Genomic DNA, 27449 nt, shown 5'->3' on the forward strand with positions numbered 1-27449 from the left:
TGGCCAGCCTGGGTGAGGGGCTGATGGCTATTTGCAGGCTGGCCACAGCCACTTCAGGGTGGGGGTCCCAGCTGGGGTGCCTGGCCTGCCTGGGTGAGGGGCTGAGGGCCCTTTTCAGGCTGGCCACACCGCCTTCAGGGTGGGGAGTTCTGCTGGGGTGCCTGGCCAGTCTGGGTGAGGGGCTGATGTCTGTTTTCAGGCTAGCCAAGCTGCCCAGCGGGGACCCTCACCCCATGAGGCTGTGGCCAGCCTGAGTGAGGGGCTGATGGCTGTTTGCAGGCTGGCCACAGCCCCCAGCCACCCAAGCTCCCAGTGGAGGCTGGCTGGAAGCAGGTATCTGGGATTTATTTATCTTCTATAATTGAAACTTTGTTGCCTTGACTGGAGGCCACAGCCAGCCAGGCCAGGCTGGAAGCTTGGCTTCCTCCATCACTGGGGCAACCAAGCCTCCTGCTTGCTCCAGCTCCATGGCTGCTGGCAGCCATCTTGGTTGGGTTAATTTGTATATAGTCGCTCTGATTGGCTGGTGGGCGTGGCTTGGGGCATTGTGGAGGTGCAGTCAATTTGCATGTTTCTCTTTTATTAGATTAGATTATGTCCCCTCCCACACTCTAATTCCCTTCAGTGGGATTTAACACTTTCTGGAGTTTTGTATCACTTTGACAAATTTGTTACAGTGATATCTCATCATGAACAACAAACCTTTCCTATTTTTGATGTGGAGTTGAACATAAAGAATAAAACATTCATCACATCTGTAGACAACCTCACAAATATATACTGTGAAATTAATTAGGAATAAAAAATGGCTTACACCGCTTCATGGTTCATTATGCATGTAGCTCTTGGACAAGAACACTCATTGGTGTTATATGTTAGTCCTATTTTAAGGCCAAGTAATTGAGCTATAATAACTGAAAATCCTTCCAAAGTTATTGCATCTGTATACTAAAATAAAGAATATTGAAGAGAAAACCATTTTATAAGAAGAAAACAAAAGTAGGTAATAAATTAATACATTTTATTCCTATGAAAATTTATATTTGATAACTTCTTTTCAGCATATTTTATAACACTTTATTTTGATATGTCATTGATATGAATATTCATACTAATTAATTAAGAAACATAATATTATGTAAAACTACCAATATTCTCTGATTTAAAAACTGACATACCCAAATTCTGTAGATTTACCCACTTAGAAATCTGATGCAATCAATATAAAACACATTGGGCCAACCAGCGTGGCTCAGTGGTTGAGAGTAGACCTATGAATCAGAAGGTCATGGTTCGATTCTGGTCAGAGCATATGCCCAGGTTGCAGGCTCAATCCCCAGTGTGGGGCATGCAGGAGGCAGCAGCTAATCAATGATCCTCTCTCATCAATGATGTTTCTATCTCTCGCTTCCTTTCCCTTACTCTCTAAAATCAATAAAAGTATATTTTAAAAATATATAAAACAAATTTATCTTTCTCATTAAAGCAATTCATCTAATTAATGAATATTAATTAATTCAGCATACACACGTGTCAAGTACTATGATAGAAGATAGGACTATAGGTGCATAAAAAAAAGGACTGTGCTCACACCTGAAGCTTATCCTATATAATAAGAAAGGAATATGCTAATTAGCTATTATGCCCTGAGGCATAACAACCAAGCTCCTCATGACCAGATCTTGGATCAGCAGGAGGGTGGGACAGCGAGGTACAGCAGGCTGCGGAGAGCTACAGGAGAGGGCAGGGCAGCAAGCTATGAGGAGGGGAGGGGAGAGGGGGTAGAGGGAGTTACAGGAGGGTGGAGCAGTGGGCAGAAAGCTACAGGAGGGTGGCAGTGACCTATTGGCTCATGGATTGTGCACAGAGCTACTAGTATTATAGAAGAGGAGAAAGACAATAAACAGGAAATTCACAATAAACTTTCCAAGTATAAAGAGATAATGAAAAGTACTCTGAAGGAATAGAAGTGTTCCATCGAGAATTTTGAGAAGGAGTATAACTATTTAGTTAAGGTAATGAGAAACATGTATATGTGGAATTGATATTTAGGCTGAGATACAAAGCTTGGAAAATGATCCAGCAATATGAATGGGGGTAGGGTGTTTATATGAGAACCTATTCAAAGGTTGTAGTATAATGAATGAAGTAAAGAAATAACAGAAGTTAGCCCTATCCAATTTGGCTCAGTGGATAGAGCATCGGTCTGTGGACTGGAGGGTCCTGGGTTCAATTCTGGTGAAGGGCATGTACCACTGTTTGAGGCTCAATCCCTGGCCCTGATTAGGGCACATGCAGGAGGCAACTCACTGATGTCTCTCTCACATCGATGTTTCTCTCTCTGTCTCTCCCCCTCCCTTCAACTCTATTTAAAAATCAATGGAAAAATATCCTTGAGTGAGGATTAACAAACAAACACTAAAAGGAATAACAGAAGTTAGAGATATAGGGAAAGCCATGGCAAAACGATTAGGAATGAGAAGTTATTAAAAAAAAAGGTTGCAGATCCTCATCAGATCCTAACCAGAACTCCGACCAGAACTTTGGCTGGAGATCCTGGCTAGAGGTCCTGACTAGGCTGCTGATCAACTGAAGGCTGTCTCCGTGTCATTCCTTCTTCGCCGACTCCGTCCACACCTTTGGGGACCCCTGGACCTGCTGGGGTTGGACCCCAGCACAGCCAATCAGTGATTCTCTCATTGATGTGTCTCTTTCCTGCTCCCTCTCCCTTCCTCTCTGAAATCAATAAAAATATAGTTAAAAAAAAAGGTTGATTTCAGTGCATATTATTTTATTTTGATAAACTGTGATACCTTTCTCATCCCTTTAATGATTACAAGCAAAATTCTTAAAACTTCCCTAATTTTTCCACATCAATTGAAATTTATACTAACATTTAAGTAACTCATATCTAAAAGGAAAAAAGATTGTGTGTACATATGTGCCTGTATGTGAATGAAAACGTGGAATATCACCTAGGAAAGTAGAAAAATGAATTAACAGGCTTCCTGTTATCCTATAAGAGTTAAGCTTGAAAGAAAGAGGAAACTCTCAGTATCAGGATTTGATGGAAGGTTAAAGCCAGAACAGAACACAGATGCTCAACCAACTGAGCCACACTGACCTTGGCAGCACAGTGGTTTTCTTTGGTGAGGGAGGTCCGTGGAAGGAGGCATGATTCATAGGTGTCTTCTGAAGTGTCGATAATATTTTATTTCTTAATCTCTGTGATGTCTGTACCTATGTATTAACTGTGTTATATACTATGATGACTTGTGCAATGTTCCCTCTATATGATGCACTTCAATAAAGCTTAGAAATGAACATGAAGTTATGTGCCAGGAGGAAAAGTTTAAAAAATGAGAAAGAGGATTCAAGGGGTCTAGTTTATGCAAGGATCTGTTTAATTTTATTCAGTCTTATAAAACAATTTGTATTTATAATAAGTACATGTGCATTACTTGATAAAAAGAAACATTTTAAGTAAAAGTAATTGTAGTGAAGTTATATGTTTCAACATGTATCTGTCCTTTAAAAAGCTGTTGAAATAGTTCTGAAATGCTACATAAAATAAGAACAATTCAGAACAATATATAATTAATGGGTAGACATACTTGTAACAATAGTATGAAATATATATAAATGGCAAACATAAATTCATTTTTGTTATTTCCTGTATTTGAAGGAGGCATACAAGAGGTTTTCAATTTGATCAAATGATTTGTCGTTAGAAAATCTAATGAAAATGTTAGTATCCCTTAGTATTACCTGGTGAATGGATATATTAATGCTTGCTAATAATATTTTCTTATGTTTGAAATCTATACTTAAATAAGCTTTCTGAGATTAAAATAATGTGCCAATAAAATGATAATATACACACAGAGAAAAAATTATTATACACTACTTAACTATATATAATAAAACTTATAAAATATAATATAAAGAACAAATATTACATACCACAGCAATATCAGCATCATAGCTTTTATTGCATATCATGCCAGAAAACGTTGTTCCCATATATTTAGGATGTTTCCTGTAACTACATTATTATAACATAGATTTTTTATTAAAATAGTTATTCAGAAAAATTTATTCAATATTTATTAAAATAAATCTTTCATAAAATTTAAAATAATTTTTCAAATATAACTTTTTGATGTGGATAATATATATTATACAAAATGCTCAAATCAATATAAATTACAATTTACTTTATTTTTTAAAATACATTTTTATTGATTTTAGAGAGGAAGGGAAAGGGAGAGAGAAATAGAAATATCAATGATGAGAATCAATGATTGGCTGCCTCCTGCTGGGGATCTAGCCCACAACCCAGGCATGTGCTCTTGGCTGGAATCAAAACTGGGACTCTTCAGTCCACAGGCCGACGACGCTCTATCCACCAATCCAAACCAGGTAGGGCTATAGTTTATTTTAATACAAATTATCTTTCTTAACCTAACTCCTAGGCTTGAGATAATTTTATTATCTCAAATTCTTTTCAGTTTCCCTTATTTTGTATTCATTGTTTTGGTCACTAAAAGTTAAAACAAAAAGGATTTTTAATTTGTGGAAGAAAAATATCTTGCCTCTCCTAAAGATAAGCATTTTTAAAAATTATATATTACCAAAAGACAAGTTCCTCTTTGTCAAACAGTACACACCAAATGTGTTAACATATTTTCAGTAATATTAACAGAATAGTGTCACTCTTTGCATCATTAATAAGCTAGGGCTTACATGTATATATTCTGTAGTATAGTTGATATCACAAAAAATATGAAAAGAAAACTTTTCACATAAAAAGTAATTCAAAATATACTGTTATGTAATTGATTCATTAAAAAATAATTTAATCATTTTCTAATTACACTATCACCTCCATTTAACCGATGTGTTTTATTTATTGTTTTCAAAGGGACCTATGGGATGTTGAAAAAAAATAATAAATGCATTCAGTTATCAAATTAATAGAATTATTTATGTATATATTTTATTAATGTAGAACATTATGCTTACATAAGTAAGAAAGTTATGTCATGGGGCCGTAGGATAAGATCATCCCTTTTCCATGCCAAAAATCTTTTTGATAACTCATCAACATCCCCGATGGTAGAAATTTGGTTTTTATCTGACCACAATTCCAAGGAGGACAGTATCACAGTCAATTTGAGTTGAGTAAACATCTAGAAATAAAATGTATGTTATATTTATTCAAGTAACAAATTATTACATCAAAATTAATAAAAATAAAGAAAACGTTTAGAGGGTTATTTGTGATATGAAAGGCCTTTGAGACTTTAATTTGATACAATAGAATGGAAATTACTTTTCTTAATTTTTTCATAAAATTATAAATGTAAGAAAGTTAAAACTTACAGTGTTGACAAGGCCAATAATTTGGATAATTTTCTGTGTTACAGCCATCATTTCAGATCCCATATAATCATACTGAAAAACATTTTTTTTACAGTTTCTTTAAAATGTGAGTGATAGCAACTTTTTAGATGATGATTGTATCTTGATAATATCAGGAAGAAAAAACAGAATTTTTCAAACAATTTAAAGCATACTAATATAAACAAGATAACATTTACAATAAAAGAAAAGAACTAAAAACTGTACTTGGGCATTCAAAAGACATTCTCACTTGTTAAGTATTTTACTTATTTATTTATTTACACTTGTCCCCCATTCCCTACCCCTTTATCTAACTCCACCCACCCTCTGAACCCCTGACTTTGGCCATCACCACACTGTTGTCTATGTCCATGGACTATGCCTATACAATATTTGGCTAATCTCTTCACCTTCTTTCATCTGTTCCCACCACCCTCCATGTTATATATTTAAAAGACACTCTTGAAATCCTCAAGAGATACTGAAGTGACTTTACAGATTCTTACTTATTATAAAGGGATTTCTTGAGCTAGAAACTTTCTATTGACACAGATGGCATCATATTTCTGGTGGTATGCTTACTAAATAAAAAGGAGCAAATAAAGAAACATTAAAAATAATTGAAATACTCAAATATATCTACAGGAAAAAGACAAATTATAATGATGGAAAGCAATAAATATGTGGATTAAATGACTCAAAACAGTTTGATAAATAATAAAATGAAATAATGTAAAGGAAACGTGGAAAGTTGTTCTCCATAAATGCTAAATTCTTGAGAAGACATATACTCCTTTTTTGGAGCTCAATGAATACATCTGATTTTTGAAGTCATATTTGGAAAAAGCTTAACATCTCCATACAAGTTGCCAATTAGACAAATACAAAATACGGAATTCTACCAAATCGAAAAAATCTGTATATTTTGCTCATTCACAATTGTCATGATTATTAAAACTGATGTATTGCTTACAAATGTTGATAAAAGAAATAATGTAAATTTAATTACATATTTCTGTTTGATGAGTTAAAAATTAAGTGTATTTTAGACAAAATATTTTCCTTATATTACCAAAATACTGCATTAGGGAAGTACTATAAAGGGGGTTGGCAAAAGTAGATTTTATAGTTGTGAGTATGGGAAACACAGAGTTTATTATTGTGTTATTATTATCATAACCTGCATGTCTTTTTCCATATGAACAACTGTAAACCTACTTTCCCCACCCTTGTACATGTGAAGTATAAAACACGCAAATAAGAAAAATCCTTAGTTACGACTATCTGTTTGTGAATACTCAAGATCATCAAATGGTAGTAGAAATTTTTTAATACTAAAGGTCATCATACTTTGTAATGCATCACTAACTCCAAAGGCTTATTTTATAAGAACAACATTCTGAATATATAAGGAAGAAGAAATAGCAATGCTGAATTAGTATAAAATAATACATATCAAAATATGGAAAACAAAATTGGCACAATTTAAAGGAAGAATATAATTTAATTCAATAATCCAACATATTGACACAGCTCTTTCCATAACTGATAGGACCAGAGGCCAAAAACAGGAAAACATAGTAAAATATTCATTAACGTGTATAGAGTACTGCATCAAACTAGGACAGAATATAATAAATCTTTTGAAAATCCATATGAAACATTAACAAAATTAGCCATATACTGAGTCAGAAAGAAGTAACAAAGCATTTCAAAGAATTTACATCATTCAGATCATGTTCTTTTACCCATATGAAATAAAATAAAATATGAACAACAAAATATAATTTGAAAATCCTCAAATACCTTAAATTTAACCAATACAATTCTAAATTACCCGAGTCCAATACACACACATACACACACACACACACACACACTTCTCACACAAATTTGAAAATTATTTTTAAGAAAACAGTATAGTTTTTTTAAAAAAATGTTTGCCTTATGATCCAGGGATCCTACTTCTCGGCATATATCCAAAACAAACAAACAAAATCCCCCAAAAATAACAAAACAAAACTGAAATACTAATTTGAAAGAATAACTCACCTCTATGTTCATTACAGTATTAGTTACAACTACAGGCCCAATGCACGAAATTCATACAAGAGGCTCAACCCTCGCAGCCCCGATTTTGTCTGGAAGGTCCTCTGGGTGGTCGTTCTGCTGTTCGGTCTAATTAGCGTATTAGCTGTTTATTAAATAGGATACCCAAGATCTGGAAACAGCCCAAGTGCCCATCCAGAGATGAGTGGATGAAAAAACTGTGATACATTTACACAATGAAATAATATTCAGCCATAAAAGAAGAGAAAAAGAAAGAAAAGACAACCTTACCTTTTGCACCAGCATGGATGGACCTCGAGATTATTATGCTAAATGAAATAAGCCAGTCAGAGAAAGACAAATACCATATGATCTCACTTATATGTGGAAACTAATAAAATAAACTGACAAAATAGGAAGAGTTATGAATACATGGAACAGACTGACAGCTATCAGGGGGGAATGGGGTTGGGAAGCTGGATGAAAAAATTTGAAGGGATTAGCCAAAGAACATATATGCATAACCCATGGACACAGACTACAGTGTGATGTTAGCTAGAGGGAAAGGGGTGTGGTAGGTGTGGAGAAGGCAAAGAGGCAGGGTGGAATCGTGATGGAAAGAGACTCTACTTGGAGCAATGGGTGCACAATGCAGTGTTCAGATCTTGTTTTGTTAAGTTGTACACTTGAAATCTGTATGGTTTTGTGAACTGATGTCATCCCAACAAATTCAGTAAAAAAAAAAATGCATTTTTTAGAAAATTTTCAATGAAAAAAATAAACACATAAATATTGATAGAAATGCCATATCAAAACTTATGTAACTACACACAAAAACGTGTATTTGTAGATCAAAGAATACAAAATTTCAATTATAAGAAGAATAAATTGTGAGGTTCTAATGTATAAAATAGTGACTAGAGTTAATTATATGGTACTATATACTTGAAAGGAACTGAGAGTAGATCTTTTTTTAAAATATGTTTTTATTGATTTTAGAGAGACAGAAACATCGATGAGAGAGAAACATTGATCAGATGCCTCCTGCACGCCTCTACTGGGGATCAAGCCCACAACCAAGGCATATGCCCTGACCTGGAATTGAACTGGTGACCTCTTGATTGATGGGTCAATGCTCAACCACTGGGACACACTGGCTGGGCTGAGAGTAGGTCTTAAGTGTTCTCACCATACACATACAAAGACACACACAAAAAAAGGAGGAAGGAAGGGAGGGAGGGAGGGAGGGAGGGAGGAAAGGAGGGGGGGAGGAAGGAGGAAGAAAGAAAGAAAGAAAGAAAGAAAGAAAGAAGGAAGGAAGGAAGGAAGGAAGGAAGGAAGGAAGGAAGGAAGGAAGGAAGGAAGAAAGAAAGAAAGAAAGAAAGAAAGAAAGAAAGAAAGAAAGAAAGAAAGAAAGTTAACTATGTGAGGTGATAGATGGGTTTATTATATTGATCTTGGTAATTATTCCACAATATATGTGTATATCAAATCATCATGTACACTTTAAATATATACAATTACATATTACAACTATTTGAAATAAAGTTGAAAAAGTATTAAGTAAATTTGTAAGATCGTAAATACCTGCTATGTTCAAAGAAAACATAAGACCAAAGAGGCTACAGCAAGGCAAGACTGTTAGAAAATGGGGTCAAAGAGATACTGGGCTGAGCTGGGGATGAAGCATGGAATAGACAGTGTAACACATTCTAGGCTAGTTTTAGCTTTTAGTAATAATTAATACCTAAAACAAAGCATCTTTATTTGGAAATAATAAAACAATTCCAAATTTTTAATTTTGTGCTTTGAAATTGAGAAAAATTTCATTAAGTTTAAAGAAAGAAAGAGTGAGAGAGAAAAAAAGAGAGACAGGATTGAAGATTGAGGAATGGAGGGGAGGAGGAGATGGTTTGACTTACCAAAGCTTTTTCCACTATAATATGCATTTCTAGATATTGGGGTAATAGTTTTGAAAGAGTTTTTTCCTGGGGAAACAAATGGATTGAGCAAATGATAATATATATTAAATTTGTTAAATACAAGAAGTAGTATGTAAAGAAGGCAAACAGAATGCATAAAGTATCTTCATAAGGACTTTTTTTGAAATTCAATTTTTTATTTGCATATATTATAATAAATGGCAAGGGAATGCTCACTTTGATTTTAAGAAAACAAAAACAAGCACTTTAAAAAACTAATAATTCAGAGAAAATTTACAAATTATTATTACAGAGTTACTGTGGCCTTAAATATAAAAATTAGTTACAAACAAAAAATTCACTTAACATATATTCTAAATTTAAATAATTCCAGTGAGCTTGTGAGAGTGATGAATGAATCTAAGTACTCTGTATTCATATTAAATGAGAAAAAAATGAGTAGAAATATATACATTCTATTGTCTTCAACTCATGCAAATCTACATTATTAAAAGAACACTTGAGAATTTTTTATGAATTGTCCTCCTAAAAACTATGGGAACACCAACTGTGTCACAATAAAAATATTTCATTCATTCAGCAGAAAAACATGGGGAAATTTTGAGAACTCACAGTCTACACAGGAATTCAGGTAAATAGTGTGACTTGTACTATCAACCACATGGGTGCACAGGAAAGAACAGAATGTACAATAGCAGAAACAATCCTGTAGCTCCAGGTCATAGGCTTTAAGTTCCTTCTGATGTGATCTTATAATTCTTGACTGTGCCAGCAGTCAGCTATAAATCATCAGCTTATTACATCATCATTTGGCACTTTAATGACAATTTTCATGTGAGCTACTAGTACATCTTAAACATATTACAATGCCATTTCACATATATAAATTTCAAAGAAACCAAAATTTCATTCTTGACCCAAGCATATCATTCACTAAATATAATAGTAAGAAAGGTACAAATATTGGGTCTAGGTTAGCCTAGGTTAAAGCAAATAAATAAGCAAACTGGACTCAGTGGGTAGAGCCCATGTTTAAATGTTTGCTTACATTTCCATAGGGAAGTAAAATATGCCTGCATTCCATACACAAGGTTGGGCAAAAGTAAATTTACAGTTGTTCATATGGAAAACAATATAGTATTTAATAAATAATAATACAAGAATAAACTGTGTTTTGCATACTCACAACTGTAAGCCTACTTTTGCCTAAATGTATGTGTTGTTGTCATTCTCTGTCTGTCTGACCACATGTATATATGCAGTGTTGTAGGAAAAAAGTTCTCTTAACTTTTATCAACCCTTAGTAGTCTTATAATAATGGTGATCATAAGATTTGTTATTTAAACTGAAAAAAATGTGCAGCAGGAAAAAGGGCACTAAAATAATTTAAATTATTTATTATTAAAATTGATATTTAGTTCAATTTTATTAGTTTAAATCTTTCTACTCAAAAGTGATTTCCAAAACACTATATCTGAGTATACAAAGCTAAAACTTTTTAAACCTTTTCATTGATTAAAAATAGCATAGCCACATGGACATCAACATCATGGCAGAATCAGCATCAACAAGTTGGATAATTACAATTAAACAAAGGATCCCTTGTTCAACGCAGAGACATCTGAGTGATCCACACATCAGTCCATCTGAAAGTGGGCACATTGGAACAGTAAGGGAGGCAGGTTGGGGGAAGCAACATCCCTGCCTAAAAGTCCATTGTGGTGAAACCTGGTGGCAGTAGTAGAGATGTGGAGGATTTATGGTGGTCATTGCTGACAAAGAGAGAAAGCTGTGGTCTTGTGGTAGCCATTACTGATTTAGAGGCAAAACCTCAAACCCACATACCTACATCCTCTAGCCCATTGCAGCAGAACCCAGTAGAGGTGGGACCTATTGAAGAAGCAGAGATACACATTGGTAATAGGAGGAGTGCCAGGAGCTCCCAGGCCCAGAGCCTCACTACCCTCTATATCCCACCATGAGATGGCGCCCCAAAACAGTGGCAACCCAGGCACAGAGTGGACATCCAAGACCCCGGGAAATACAGGATATTTTCCATGACTGAGGCCACACCAAGCCACTAAGATTCCAGTGCTATTAAGAGAAAACAAAAACTTGCACTATAGCATCATCTACTGAAAAACAAATGAAGGACCTCTTTAGAAGCCTGCTGAATTGTTAAAAGCAAAGAGTAACTAAAAGAGACTTCATTATCTCAAATGTACAGGCACAGAAACAATCCATCAAGTATCATGAATAACCAATGCAAAAAGTTAACAAAGAAAGAAAATAAAGTCTCCAGAAACCAAATTCAAAGACAGGGAAGACTGTGATTCAAATGACAGAATTCAAGAATGCAGTTATTAAACAAACAAATAAACAAACAAACCTCAACAAGATTACAAAACACTCATAAAGGCAGTTCAGTGATTTTTAGGAACAAAATTAATGAACAAAGTATGTACTTTACCAAAGCGATTTGAAAGTTTTATAAAAAAAAAAAGAAACAGAAATTCTTGAGCTAAAGAACTCAATAAATGAGATGAGTAATTAAAGCATGAGAAATAAAGCATATCACATGAAAGAGGTAATTAGTGCTCTTGATGATTGAAACAGAAATGGCTCAGGAGGAAGAAGAGAGAGAACAAAAATAAAAAAAATAAATAAAAGAGTTCTACAAAAACTATATGACTCCATTAGAAACAACAAAGTAAGGATAATGGGTATAGCCAGAGAAGAAGATAGGGAGAAGAAAACATAGAATGTATTCAAAGAAATAATTGGTAAGAACTTCCCAAACCTATGAAAAGTGTTCAAATACAAAAGCTAAAAGAACACCTAATTATTTCAATGCAAAAAAATCTTCTCTAGCCCTAGCTGGTTTGGCTCAGTGGATAGAGCATCAGCCTGTGGACTGAAAGGTCCCCAGGTTCGATTCTGGTCAAGGCATGTACCTTGGGTTGCGGGCACATGGGGAGTGGGCAGGGGGCAGCTGGTCGATGTTTCCCTCTCATCGATGTTTCTAATCTAACTGTCTATCCCTCTCCTTTCCTCTCTGTAAAAAATCAATAAAATATATTTAAAAAATCTTCTCCAAGACTCATTATATGAAAACTGTCAAAAGTTCATTACAAAGAAAGAATTCTTAAGGCATCTAGGGTGTAAAACACTGTACCCTGCCAAGGAAATCCCATTAGGCTATCATTAAATTTTTTTAGTGAAAACATCACAAGGTAGGAGAGAGTGGACAAAAATATTCAAAATACTGAAAGAGAGAACCAACCAGCCAAAAATAATATATCCTGCAAAGCCACCCTTTAGATATGAAGGAGAAATAAGTACTTTCCCAGACAACAAAAGTTGAGAGAATTCACCACCAGAAGATCTGTATTACAAGAAATGTTAAAAGAAGTTCTTCTAGCAGAATCATAACGAAAAAATGGTATACAAAACTTTGAATAAATGACAGACAGAAACTTACTACGCTACTTCAAAAAGAGAGCATTAAACACTTAATTATATCATAAAAGTTAAAGGGGGAAAAGCATTAAAAGTAACCTACTGCAATTTGGCAATGAACACATAACATAAAAAGGGATAATTTGTGTGAGTGTGTGTGGGGGGATAGGAGGAGTGAAGAACACAAGTACAGGTGAATGTATATGAGGCAATAAGAAGGAAAAGGACTATGGTATGTATGAGACATTTTACAAAAACCTAATAGTAACCATAAAACAAAAATTCAGAGCTAAGACATGAAACATAAACAAAAGAGTAAACAGAGAAAAAAGTCATAGGAAACCACCCAACTAAAGTAACAGACAAAAACACAAGAGGAAAAAGACAATGGAGATACAGAGCAACCAGAAAATAAAAGATAAAATGGCTGCAGTAAGTCTTTATCTATACTAATAAAAGGGTAATATGCTAATTATACAGGATCGAATGGACATCTTCCGGACGTCCAACTTCCTTCTGGACAAAGCCACGGTGGCGGGGGCTGAGGCAGAGAAGGTTAGGGGCAATCAGGCCGGCAGGGGAGGGCAGTTAGGGGGTGGCCAGGCTGGTAGGGGGGCACTTAGGGGGCAACCAGGCCAGCAGGGGGGGAAGTTAGGGGGTGGCCATGCTGGCAGGGTGGCATTTAGGGGGCAACAAGGCCAGCAAGACACCAGTTACGGGGCTATCAGGCCAGCAAGCAGAGGCAGTTAGGGGCTATCAGTTAGGCAGGTAGAGTGGTTAGGGGCAATCAGGCAGGCAGGCAGGCAAGCAGTTAGGAGCCAGAGGTCCTGGATTGCGAGAGGGGTGAAGCCTAAACCGGCAGTCGGACATTCCCCCGAAGGGTCCCAGATTGGAGAGGGTGCAGGCTGGGCTGAGGGACACCCCCCCCCACCCCACCGGGCCTCTAGTATATCAATAGTTATGCTAAATAGAAATAGATTGAACTCACAAATCAAAAGGCACAGAGTAGCGGGATGGATTAAAAAACAATTTAAAACCCAATTATATGTGCCTTCAAGAGACTTAGCTCCAAAAACAAACAGGCTCAAAGTGAAGAGGTGGAAGATGATACTCTAAGCAAATGGCATTCAGAGGAAAGCAGAAACAATAGTACTTATATCAGACAAAGGAGATTTCAAAACAAAAAAGGTACCATGAGATAAAGATGGACATTTCAGAATGATAAAGGGGACAATTCTTCAAGAAGACATAATACTTATCTATCTATCTATCTATCTATCTATCTATCTATCTATCTATCTATCTATCATCTATCTATCATCTATCTCCACCCTGGCAGTGCCAAAATATAGAAATCAATTACTAACAGACCCAAAACAAAAAAATGACACCAATACAATTTTAATATGAAATGTGAATACCCCATGGCCAGCAATGAATATATCTTCCAAACAGAAAGTCAGTAAGGAAATATTGGCCTTAAATGATACATTAGGGCAAATGAACTTAATTAATATTACTATAACTTTCCATCTCAAAAAGACAGAATACACATTTTTCTCAAGTGCACACAGAACTTTCTCAGGGATAGACTATTTGTAGGTGTACACAACTAGTTTCAATACATTTAAGAAAGTTGAATTTGTACTAGTATATTTTCTAACTATAATTATATGAATCTGAAAATCAACTACAAAAAAAGAGCTGGAAAAACCACAAATATATGGAGATTAAACAACATGTTACTGAACAACTATTGGATCAAAGAATAAATAAAACAAGGTATCAAAAGTTACATAGAAACAAATGAAGCTAAAAGTATAAGATATAAAAACTTGGGGGAGTCATCAAAAGCAGTACTAAGAAGAAAGTTTATAGCATTACAGGCCTACATCGAGAAATAAACAACAACAAAAAATTTCAAATAAGAAATCTAACATTATAACTTAAAGAAACAGAAAAAGAATAACAAATTAAGCACAAAACCAGGAGAGGGGAGGAAATAATAAAGATCAAAGTAAAAATAAATGAAATAGAGAAAAAAAGATAGTAGAAAAAAATAATAAAATGAAGAGATGGCAATTTAAAAAGATAAAATTGTCAGGCCTCTAGTTAGACTCACTAAGAAAAAAGAGAGAAGACTCGAATGAAATCCGAAATAAAGACAAGAAGCTACAATGGACACCAGAGTGGATACCTAGAAGAAACTGACAGATTTTTAAAGGGAAACAAGCTTCCTAGACTGAATAAAGAAGCATTAGAAACCAAAAGAGACCAATCTCTAGTAAGAAAATTGAAACAGTAATCAAAAACCTCCCAAAAAACCAAAAATCTAGGAGCAGATGCCTTCACTGGTGAATTCTACCAAACATTCAAAGAAGATTTAATATCAATTATTTTTAACCTCTTCCAAAAAATTAAGGAAGAAAGAGTATTTTGTAACTCATTTTATGAGGCCAACATTACCCTGACAGCACTATCAAATATACCAACATACTCATAATAAGAGTACCAGAAAGTAAGAAGATGGATAAAGAGGTAGAAAGAATTCATGGCCAGAAATTTCTCAAATTTAGTGAAAAATATTTATTTAAACAACCAGGAAGTTCTATGAATTCCAGCTAGGATCAACTCAAAGAGATCCACTCAAAGACACATCATAACAAAACTGGTATAAAGCAAAACAAACAAAAAAAGAATCTTAAAAGAAGCAACAGAGAAGGGACTCATCATATACACTGAGTGGCCAGATTATTATGACCACCCCATCAGTACTTCGTTGGGCCACCTTTTGCCTTCAATACTGCAGCGATTCTTCTTGGCATTGACTCCATGAGATGTTAAAAGGTGATGCGAGGAATCTGACACCATGCCTGATGAATAGCACTGTCCAGTTCTGTGAGATTTGATGGTTGTGGAACTAGCTGCCTGATGGCTCTTTTAACTTCGTCCCACAAATGCTCAATTGGATTGAGATTTGGTGATTGTGGGGGCCACCTAAGCAAGGTGAAGTCTCCCTCACGTTCTTTTTTATTTTTTTAAATATATTTTTATTGATTTCAGAGAAAAAGGGAGAGGGAGAGAGAGATAGAAACATCAATGATGAGAGAGAACCATTGATTGGCTGCCTCCTGCACACCCGCAACTGGGGATTGAGCCCACAACCCAGGCATGTGCCCTTGACCGGAATCGAACCTAGGACCTTTCGGTCCGCAGTCCGATTCTCCATGCACCAAGCCAAATCACCTGCAGTGGTCGGCAAACTGCGGTTCACGAGCCACATGCGGCTCTTTGACCCCTTGAGTGTGGCTCTTCCTAAGCCGTAGGAGTACCCTAATTAAGTTAATAACAATGTACCTACCTATATAGATTAAGTTTAAAAAATTTGGCTCTCAAAAGAAGTTTCAATCATTGTACTGTTGATATTTGACTCTGTTGACTAATGAGTTTGCCGATCACTGACAATCCTCATGTTTTTAAAACCACTCCTGCACAATATGAGCACCATGGCATGGAGCATTGTCTTGTTGGAAGAAGCCATCTCCATTGGGATACGCCATCAACATGATAGCATGAACTTGATCAGCAATGATACTTAGGTATGTTGTGCTATTCAGACGTTGTTCCACATGAATTAAAGGGCCCAAATCATGCCAGGAAAACATGCCCCAAACCATAACACTGCCCCCACCAGCTTGAAGGGTTGTACTCATGCATGTGGGGTGCATGCTTTCATGCTGTTTCTGCCAAATTCTCACTCTGCCATCTGCATGATGCAACTGGAAACGTGATTCATCGGACCACATGACTTTTTTCCAATGTTCGACTGTCCAATCCTTGTGTTCCTGTGCGAATTGGAGACGTTTTATCTTGGTAACTGCCGACATCAAAGGTGTTCGAACAGGCCTTTGGCTTCCATATTCCATATGATGCAGTGTACAGCTAGTCTGCCTACAAACATCAGGTGGGTCATAATAATCTGGCCACTCAGTGTATAAGAATCCTTAATATGTTTAATAATACCTGAATTTTCATCATAAAACTTGGAGTCCATAAGATAGCAAGTTGAAATATTCAAAGTGATGAAAGGAAAACACCTGTCAACCAAAAGTTATATTCCAGCCTATAGATAAATTGCTCTGTGTCCCTGACACCCAACTCAGTGGTCTGGACCCACATCCCTGTGGGTGGTGCAGATAGAGCATCTACAGAAAAAAAAATTCCTAGGCACTGCCTTTCTCCCCAGGCTGGCTTCGGGGCTGCCTCTGAGAGTTTAATGTAGACAAATGATTATTTATTTTAGAAAGATATGTTTTGGTAGTAAAGTTATGCAACAAAAATATGTAAAAATATTAAAAGTATTTTTCCCAGGAAACAGTGATAACTGTTAGTAATAACTAATAGTGATTCTATTCTTCCCCTATTTCTAAATTTTATTTAACAATATGAATTTTTATTTAAATACAAGAAAAAGAAATGATACATAATATATCATAAAACAATAAGCTTGCAATATGTTATATACTTTTTCATATTTTAGGTGGAATATGGGTGTTTTGTTTAAAGATAAAGAAAAAAGATACCAAATTTAATATTCCTACTCAACAGCTAAACAGTTCTTTTTCCCAATTAATAAAGATCTACAGAAGTAATTTCATGGTATGTCATAACTTCAGAATTATTGTAGTTACCTGTGAGATTAAATAACTTTTATAGGTCTGGTTTTTCTGCCAAATATTGCTGTAATTTTCTATTAACATTGGTATATCTGTATTGTTATTTTTTACTTGATAAATTATGTGTTCAAATCTTGCCGAAGATTCCAATGGTTCAATTCCATAGCTGATATTTTCAAACTGAAGGAATCCCCTGTATATTTAGAAAGCAATGGCAAAAAAAAATCCTAAAAATGATCACATCAAAACTACAATATAAAATATTGTAAGAAATTATGAACCAGAGTAAATAACATGTTTAAGGCACTTTTCCCTCTATTTTTTTTTGTCTACCATTAATAACTTAACCACATTTGCCTTATTATTTTCTCACATATTAAAGAACTAAATAAATGGAAGTGTATTTTGTATTTTCTGTATAGAAATCACATTCATTCAAAATATATTACTTAAGGACAAGTAATAGCTGGGAAACAAGATGTTTGTTGGCTATTTCAAGAAGAAAGTTTCTGTTCTTACAGAGGTTAGGATAAGGGAAAGCAGGAATACAGAGTGAATATTTAAAGAGGTTGATATAAATTAAAACGACATTCAGAGAATGCTAGTTTTCTGAGTTGACATGAGCAAATTTTATAAATCAGGCAAACAAAAACTAAAAGGAAGTTAGAGTGTATTATCTGTTCTGGATTCATCTTCCTCTGATAAAGTTACCACCTTCCTCTTTCATCATTAATGATGAAAATTACTTTTCTTGACCCTTTACTTCTACTTCCCCTTCATTTAGCAACCATCAGCTTGTTATCTATATCTATAAGTCTGTTTTGCTTTGTTTATTTAATTGTTTTGTTTTAGAATCCAAATATAAATGAAATCATGATGTTTGTGTTTCTCTGTCAGACTTATTTCACTTAGCATAATACCCTCTAGGTCCATCTATGTTGTCACAAATGGAAAGATTTTATTCTTTTTTATTGATGAGTAATATTCCATTGTATATGTACCACATCTTCTTCATTCATTCACTAGAGGCTCAGTGCATAAAATTCATGCACTGGGATGGGGGGTCCTCAGCCTGGCCTGTGCCCTCTCACAGTCTGGGACCCCCTCAGGGGATGTCTGCCTGCCAGCTTAGGCCTGATCCCTCTCAAAGTCTGGGGCTTTCTCATTCCAGGACCCCTCACTCCTTACCGCCTGCCTGCAGTGGAGGCGGTAGAGGCTCCCGCCACTGCCGCTGCGCTCACCAGCCATGAGCCCGGCTTCTGGCTGAGCGGCGCTCCCCCTGTGGGAGTGCACTTACCACTAGGGGGCATTCCTGCATTGAGCATCTGTCCCCTGGTGGTCAGTGTGCATCATAGCGACCAGTCGTTCTGGTGGTTGTTCCGCTGTTCATTTTACCATTAGGTCAATTTGCATATTAAGGTTTTAGTATATAAGACTGACTGATGGACATTTAGATTGCTTCTATTAATGCTGAAGTAAACATAGGAGGACATATATCTTTTCAAGTTGATGTTTTTATTTTTTATTTTCTGTGGATGAATATCCTTAAGTGAAATTGCTGGGTCATGTGGCAGCTCTATGTTTAATTTTTTAAATTAAATTTATTGTGGTGATATTGGTTAATAACATTATATAGGATTCAAATGTACATTTCTATGATACATGATCTGTATATTACATTGTGTGCCCACCACCCAAAGTCAAATCTTGTACTGCCACCATATATTTGACCCCTTCACCCTTCACTGCCGCACCTTTTCCTCTGGTAACCACCATACTATTGTCTGTGTCTATGAGGTTTTCTTGCTCATCCGTTCCTTTCAGTTTATATCCCACATATGAGTGAAATCATATGGTTCTTAACTTTTAAAAAATGTATATTTTTATTGACTTCAGAGAGGAAGGGAGAGGAAGAGAGAGAGATGGAAACATTAGTGACGAGAGAGAATCATTGATCAGCTGCCTCCTGCATATACCCCGTACTGGGGACTGAGTCCACAATCCAGGCATGTGCCCTGACCAGGAATCAAACCCTAACCTCCTGGTTCATAGGTTGATACTCAACCACTGAGCCAAACCAGCCTGGCTTGTTCTTAAATTTCTCAAGATCCATCGATGTTGTCGCAAATGGCAGTATTTCATCTATTCTTACTACTGACTAGTATTCCATTGTATATATGTACCACATCTTCTTTTTCCAATTTTCTATTGAAGGACACTTTGAGTTGAATAATGCTGCAATGAACATATAGGTACATATATCTTCGAGAACAAATGTTTATTTTTTTGAGGCATATTCATACAGTGGGGCCTTGACTTATGAGTTTAATTCGTTCCGAGACCGAGCTCGTTAAGGAGCTCGTTAAGGAGCTCATTAACTCAAATTACTCTGTCAACTCAATGCAAAAAATCGGCCGAGAGACAGCTGGTATCTCAAAAAACTCGTTAGTCGGGACACTCATAAGTCAAGGCCCCACTGTACTGTTTTTCATAGTGAATGCACCAATTTACAATCCCACCAACAGTGTGCAAGGATTCCCTTTTCTCCACATGCTCACCAGTACTTGATATTTGCCAATTTTTTTATGATAGTCATTCTGACAATTATGAAGTGATATCTTATTTTGGTTTTGATTTTCATTCCCCTGATGATTAGTAATGTTGAGCATCTTTCCATATGTCTGTTGACCACCTATATGTCTTCTTTGGAGACATATCTAAGTCCTCTGAGGTACCTTCCTAATTAGTTGTTTTATGTGTGATACTGAGAGTACCTTAACTGTGAGCAAAATATGTCCCTGTTTTAATAACTAATTAATATCATTTTCCATAACTATTTAAGACAACTGATAGATAACTCAGCTATAATGTTTAGGAAAATGTTCTAAACTTTCCTTTACTGAAACTATCTTTTTCTGCATAGTATATTCAAAATACCTCCAGCCAGGTTTTCCTGGGGTGATTTCATTTGAATAGGTAGTAACCACTAGCTACAAATACTTACACCTTTTAAAAAAGAAGGTAATCATAAAGAAAACTTTCATATTTGGATTCCTCTTAAACCTTACTATATTTGTGTCTGCTAGCCACTAAGTTTCATTTTGAAGTGCATCCTAAGTTTTTCATGTGTAAATATTCTCTAAGATGTTATTACCTGAGACCAGAACAAATGCTGAGTGTTGCAGCTGAATTTGGAAAGTTTGCAGCATATCCTTGGTAATGGCAATGCATCTGAAAGATAGTATAGAAAGGCAAATAAATTAATTCTTTATGAATAAAATATGTATGGTAAAATATTATAGATGATTCAAAATGTTAAAAGATTATATATTATACAAAATTTATTTATGCATATTTTTAGGGAAAAATATTTTTTACTACTCTCCTTACTTTGTACCTCCTAAGTGTCCATGAATATTACCTCAACATTTCATCTTATTTCTATGTACAACAATCAACCTCTTAACATATCATAATTATATGGAATAAAATATTTATTTAAACTATACACATAGAACAAACATATCTCAATGGTAATATGTCCATTTCAATAAAACAACATATAATAATAAATGTCTAAGACATCTTACCTTAAAATATGAAGAATCAGTATGCAAAGATCCAGTTTCATTAAATGTATAAACCAAAAAGTCCTGGGATAAGAATGAGCTAAGAAACAACAACAAACTGTTTGAATAATGAATTTAATATGAATTAAACATTACAGTAATAAAAGTAAATGTAAAATTTATTAGGATCATATAATAATACTAGAGGCCCAGTGCACAAAAATTCATGCACTGGGGGTGGGTCTCTCAGCCTGACCTGCCCCCTTTCACAGTCTGGGAGCCCTCAGGGGATGTCCTACTGATGGCTTAGGCCCGCTCCCCACAGCGGGCGGGCCTAAGCCGCAGTCTGGCCTCCCTCTGCGAGAGGTGACCGGGCTAATCATGGGAAGGCACTGCCCTCATCACTCTGCTGCTGCTGCCACTGACAGCCACCGCAGCTGCTAGCCCTCGGCCTTTGCTGCCCACAACTGCCCTCCCCTGCCGGCCTGATCGCCCACAACTGACCTCCCTTGCCATGACCCGCCTCCTCCACTGGGACCTGCCTCCTCTGCGCAAGGCAGCGGAGATGCTGGGACCAGCATCTGGGAAGGCACTGCCCTCATCACCCTGCTGCCGCTGCCACTGACAGCCACCGCAGCTGCCAGCCCTCGGCCTTTGCTGCCCACAACTGCCCTCCCCTGCTGGCCTGATCGCCCACAACTGACCTCCCTTGCCATGACCCGCCTCCTCCACTGGGACCTGCCTCCTCTGCGCAAGGCAGCGGAGATGCTGGGACCAGCATCCTCTGCTCCGGGGCAGAGCAGCAGGACCCCCAGGCCTCACCGTGCAGAGCGGCTGCCGGGCCCTGCCTCTGCTGTGTGCATGGACATCTTTTGGCGACCATCTTGTGGTGGCCATATTTTGATGACGTTGCGCACACGATGCCACCTAGGCTTTTATTATATAGGATTATTTATTTATGCACTTGGCTGAGTTTTATGATATATAAAGTGTACCCTATACAATTCAAAATAAACACATATAATTAATACATTCATAAGATGTATGCTACTAGTTGAATTTCCCACCAATAACCATTTGATGCGTTAACTATGTTTGAGTTCCCATGAGATATACTTATTATCTGTCACAATTATTGGGTTCAGTGGCTTTATACTCAATTAAAGATTTGTAAATATACTAGAGGCCTGGTCACGGATTTGTGCACCGGTGGGGTCCCTCAGTCTGGCCTGTGCCCTCTCGCAATCTGGGACCTCTTGGGGGATTTCAGACTGCCAGTTTTGGCCCAATCCCCACAGGCTTGGCCAAAACTGTCAGTCTGACATCCCCCAAGGGATGTAGTAGTGCATGAAGTGGCTTCTGCTCATCCCAGCCCCGCTGCGCCTGCCACCACTGCCACTGCAGCTGTGGTCACCAGCCCTGAGCCTGGCTTCTGGCTGAGTAGTGCTCTCGCTATGGGAGTGTACTGACCACCGAGGGCAGCTCCTGTGTTGAGCATCTGTCCCCTAGTGGTCAGTGCACATCATAGTGACTGGTCAACTGGTTGAGCAGTCGATGGGTTGTAATAGTCACTTAGGCTTTTATCTATATAGATAGCTTATTTCTAAATTTGAAAATAAAAGCTGAATAATTTAGTGCAACAATCACATAGATCTAAGACTCAAGGCGTAATAAATCCTACATTGAAAATGGATTGATTAAACATTCTTTATCTTTTCTTCATTATTATATTTAAACTAGAGGCCCATTGCATGAAATGTGTGCAAGGGGCTCAGCCCTCACAGCCCCAGCTGCCTCGGTCCTCACAACCGCGGCAGCTGCCTCAGCCCTCATAGCGGCCTTGGCCCTCGCAGCCGCTGCAGCCCCGGCTTTGTCCAGGAGGTCATCCAGAAGGATGTCCGAACGGTCGTTGCATTGTTTGGCCATCCAGTCTAATTAGCATATTATGCTTTTATTACTATAGATAGTAACAAAAAATTTTAAAAGTAAAATCTAAGCTTTAAGGGGAAATTATATCTTACCTTTTTGTGAGATACAGAGTGTATGGTTTTTTATCAATTGTAATGTTATAAATCACCTAAAACAAAGCAAATCAATAACAATGGTTTAGTAAATAAAAAAAATATACAAAGTAAAACTTTTTCATTCATGTCAAAAAAAGACTCAATCCATGTATATATTCTTCAGAATTTATTATTCTAAATAGAAGGAATTCATTATTATAATAAATTCAGGATTAGGGTGATGCATTTAATCTGTAGGAATAGCTTTTTTAAAAGAAAAAAGCTGAAGGTCACATTTTCAAAAAGTATAAGTTTAGCCTTATTATTACTACAGATTAATCATTTCTATGTGAAAAATATATACATTTTTCTAGTGAAGATGAATGAGACATGGCTGCAGACTAACATTCTATGCTAAATACAATGAAACGAAAACAAATTTATAAATACATATGTACATACCACTGATGCCATTTTAATTAACCTAATTATTAATAACAGGAAAGGAACACAGGAAAGCCAAATATTATAGGCATGCCATTTGTACAGCTTTGCTAGGAACCTACACTTTAACACTCTTCAGGGAGCCACCAGGCTATTCCCCACAGATGCCTGGGGAAAGGGACTGGAGAGGGAGAATACACACACCCGCAGTAAAGTCAGGGCCACACAGGGAAGGTACTTGCCTGTCAAGTCACAACTGGGAACAGGTCTTTGGCCAGAGTAGATTGTGGCCACTGCAAGTGCAGGAAGATTTGAGATATTTAGTCTACTAAACAAAGAAGTTCACTCTCTTGGCTCCTGGCTCTCTTGGTTTGTGCTCTTGGTCACTCTTGGTTCTCTTGCAGTCACCTACATTAGCCACAGCCATGTGGACCGCCACAATGGACTGATGGACTGCAACTAGCCTAATGCTAAACTGGACCCAATTCCAACATGGAACAGAAACTGGACAGTGGCTTTGCTTCTAGTTCCAATGAATCCCCAGCTGCGCTTCTTCCAGGACTGGATTAAGGAAAATGGGATGTTGGAAACCCAGGGAAGTAAGTGGACACAAATGAAAAATCACGCATCCTCCTATGTGAGTCTCAGAAAAGTCTTTTTCTCGAGATAGCGTAAGGACCCCACCCTCAGCACTCAGTGGGGAAAGGGATACCCCCCTTCTATGATAACACTACCAAATACACCTACAGCCACTTCACAATCCTCTCCATATATAAACCACGAGGGGGAAAAGACCTGAGAGAATGATGCTAGTGAGAAATGCCGCAGCTTCAGGAATAAGAGCTACAATACAACATGATCATCATCCTCCTAATGTGGTGACATCCAGGAATAGGAGTGGCTCTAAAGATGTTTACAGGGTGAGTCAGTGGACTGTCTCCACAAAGGCAGACAGACCTCTCTGCTAGCAAATCCAAATTTTCTTTTCAAGACAAACTAATTTTAAGAAAGTTCTCTGATTTTAAGGAAAGGCAGTCTGTGAGCCTGAGAGAGGGACATTTCCAGGAAGTACAAGAAGCCCACAAACTCAGAGACCAGATATCTAATAGCCCAGAACTGAAAATGTGGGCCTGAGATAGGATAGCAAGAAGCCAGGAAAATTCCTTGGCAAGTAGAATGGGGAAACTGCAACAGTTCAACAAACTGGCCAGTCAATTTACATCCAGATACAGAAAGTCATCTCCCTAGAGATAACATCAGAGAGAATATCTAGGCCTCAGTTGTATTTCAGCTTCAGGCTTAGAAAAGTAGCAAAACCAGCTGGGTGCCTCCAGGACCAGCTATAATAACAAATGATCCCCGCCCTGGTGCTGACCAATCCCTAGAGATCAGGACCCTGAAAAAGCACACCTTGGAAATGGAAAATATTCTGAAACCCTCCCCTAAGATTCCCACCCACAGGGAGATAAAAAAACAAACAAACCCTCAAAACAAAGATTCTGAGTGTGCTCTCGCTCTGGGGAGCATGCCCATGCCCCTCCCCGCCCCTTTGTTCCCCCACAGGCACAAATCTCCTAAACTCAAAGGTCCTCAGGAGACTTGCTACTAGGGGAGCAATGGGCAGCAGCACCTTATCCAAGGCTAACCCCCTGAACCTGTCTCCAAGGTTCCCTTTTTTCTGACTTCCCAGTGAGCTAAAGCATCCCTGTCTATGCTCATTTCTTTCCTATAACGTTTTTAGAGAACCAAAGTAGCCCAGCCTAGGCTCTCCTATTGCATCTTCTATGCTAAGTCCCTTGCTTCACTGTCCCCAGCTTTAATAAACATACCCTCAACGTCACCTGGACTCATTTTGTGAAATCTTTTCTGCATGAAGTCAAGAACCCACACACTACCTGCTGGCCCGAGCCAGACACACTCAGGGCCAAGTCCTTTATCTGGTAACAGTCCTAGCTAGAGTACCTTAGTCTTCCTTCAGAATTAGACCTGTCCCCCTCTTCTCTTTCCCAATTATAGAGGGTTTCATCAGTGCCCTCAGGCCACAGGCCTCTTTAACCTTTTCCCAAGAAACTAAAGATTTTGCATCATAAAGGAGGTAAAAGAGATGAGTTTGGGTAGAGTTTCTGAAGTGGCAGATGTTCCTCCAAATTCTCAGAGTGAAATCTGTTGTTATAATTTTCCTACAAACTCCTAGACAAAAATCAATGAATGTCTGAAAGTTAGCAACAAAGGTTTGCAAAAGTTATCCTGTATTACTTTAATATAACAATTAATAATGACATATTACTTAAAAATAAAAAAATACAGAACCCATCTCAGATATTTCCTCAGGAGGATGCTGTGACAACAGACAGAAATGACAAAATCCTTACAAGAAAAAAATATGTGGAAAACAGAAGCTTTAAATGCAAACAAATCACCTTAATATACATCTATAGTACACTGCATAATAAATATATAGAAACATACACACTGGAGTCAAATGCATTACCTCAACATAGTGAAATTCAATTAAAAATCAGGCCCAAAAGATATCTAGAAAATGCCCAAATATGCACATTTCAAAATTTCCCATGGGTCAATGGAGAAACAACAAGGAAAATTAAAAAAAATGTTATATTAAAATATTATAAATGCAGATTATATAACTGTTATGTAATGAAGTGACATCAGTGTAAATCAGAATAAGAACCACCCAAAATTCTCTTCTACATAAAATCAACATGAGAACTGAAAAAGTTGTTAGAATCAACCTCTTCAAATCTCTAGAAATTAACAGAAGGTTTATAATATTTTGGGGAGTGTTTATTCAAGAAAAATAACTGATCTTAGTAAAAACAATAATATTTGGGGAAATTGAATTTGCTCTAGTCTCTTCTTTTATTAATTGAAAAAGAAGAGAATGCATTTACAGTGAATACCAGCAGACTAGCAACCTCTGAGAAAAGCAGAATATGGCTGGAGCATTTTCAAAATCTCATTTCCAGAGAAATGCCAGGATTTGAGTCACTTTGTGGTTCTTAGAAGACCCACTTCAAGCTTGTATATATGACATAAATCAGATCTCACCTAATGTCAAAATCCTTTTCCCAAAAGCATTTGCTGAAAACTACAGACTTTTTTTTTTAACTTCACAGTTGCCTGATGCAATGAATCAATAGGGCAAACAACAGATCAACCAAAAAACTTAAAAGGACCATATAATTTCACCTATAAGTAGAATCTAATGAACAAAATGGCAAACAAATAGCAACAGACTCACATATATAAAGAACAAACTGAGAGCTGTCAGAGGAGAGGGTGATTGGGGAACTGGGTGAAAATGGTGAAGGAATTAAGCCAAGAAAACAAACAAAAAACCAAACAGAAAACAACTCATAGACACAGATAATAGTATGGTGCTTACCAAAGGGATTGGGGAAGGATGAAGAGGGTAAAGGGAGTATAAATGTTGCTAGAAGGAGACTTGACTTGGGATGGTAAACACACAATGTAATATACAGATGATATACTATAAAATTATATACCTGAAACCTATATAATTTTTTAACCAATGTTGTCCCAATAAATTTAATAAAATTTTTTAAAAAAAGAAAAGCTTTATGATCAAACTAGAGACCTAGTGCATGAATTCGTGCACAGGTGGGGTTTGGCTGGGCCTGTTGGGAGGAGGAGACAGCAGGAGGTTGACTGGCTGGCTTGCCCCAATCTGGGCCTGATTAGAGATGGGTTGGCTGTGGGGAGGGGCAGTGGGCAATTGGCCTGCAGGCTCTGCCCCAATTGGGGTGGGGGGACTGATTGGGGGTCAGCAGCTGAGGGAGGGGTCATGGAAGATTGGCCAGCCAGCCCCACTCCCGATTGGTGTGGAGGGGCGATTGGGGATGGGGCTGGACAGTGGGA

At 37.1% G+C, this 27449-nt stretch overlaps 1 protein-coding gene across 1 annotated transcript in view; it reads right to left on the reverse strand.

Moving 5' to 3' along the window:
• The window catches only part of LOC102252516 (disintegrin and metalloproteinase domain-containing protein 18-like), a 79026-nt gene that overhangs the window by 47440 nt on the left and 4137 nt on the right, over positions 1 to 27449 (reverse strand). The window contains exons 3-11 of the mRNA XM_005856514.2: positions 23124 to 23179; positions 21124 to 21202; positions 20688 to 20764; positions 17549 to 17726; positions 9378 to 9443; positions 5386 to 5457; positions 5026 to 5192; positions 3964 to 4045; positions 817 to 948 (exon numbers count right to left, since the gene is read on the reverse strand). Of these exons, the coding sequence (XP_005856576.2) occupies positions 817 to 948; positions 3964 to 4045; positions 5026 to 5192; positions 5386 to 5457; positions 9378 to 9443; positions 17549 to 17726; positions 20688 to 20764; positions 21124 to 21202; positions 23124 to 23179 (909 nt within the window). The remainder of the gene's footprint in view (positions 1 to 816; positions 949 to 3963; positions 4046 to 5025; positions 5193 to 5385; positions 5458 to 9377; positions 9444 to 17548; positions 17727 to 20687; positions 20765 to 21123; positions 21203 to 23123; positions 23180 to 27449) is intronic.

The sequence above is a fragment of the Myotis brandtii genome, unplaced genomic scaffold (genome assembly GCF_000412655.1).
Source record: "Myotis brandtii unplaced genomic scaffold, ASM41265v1 scaffold103, whole genome shotgun sequence".
NCBI classification, from domain to species: domain Eukaryota; kingdom Metazoa; phylum Chordata; class Mammalia; order Chiroptera; family Vespertilionidae; genus Myotis; species Myotis brandtii.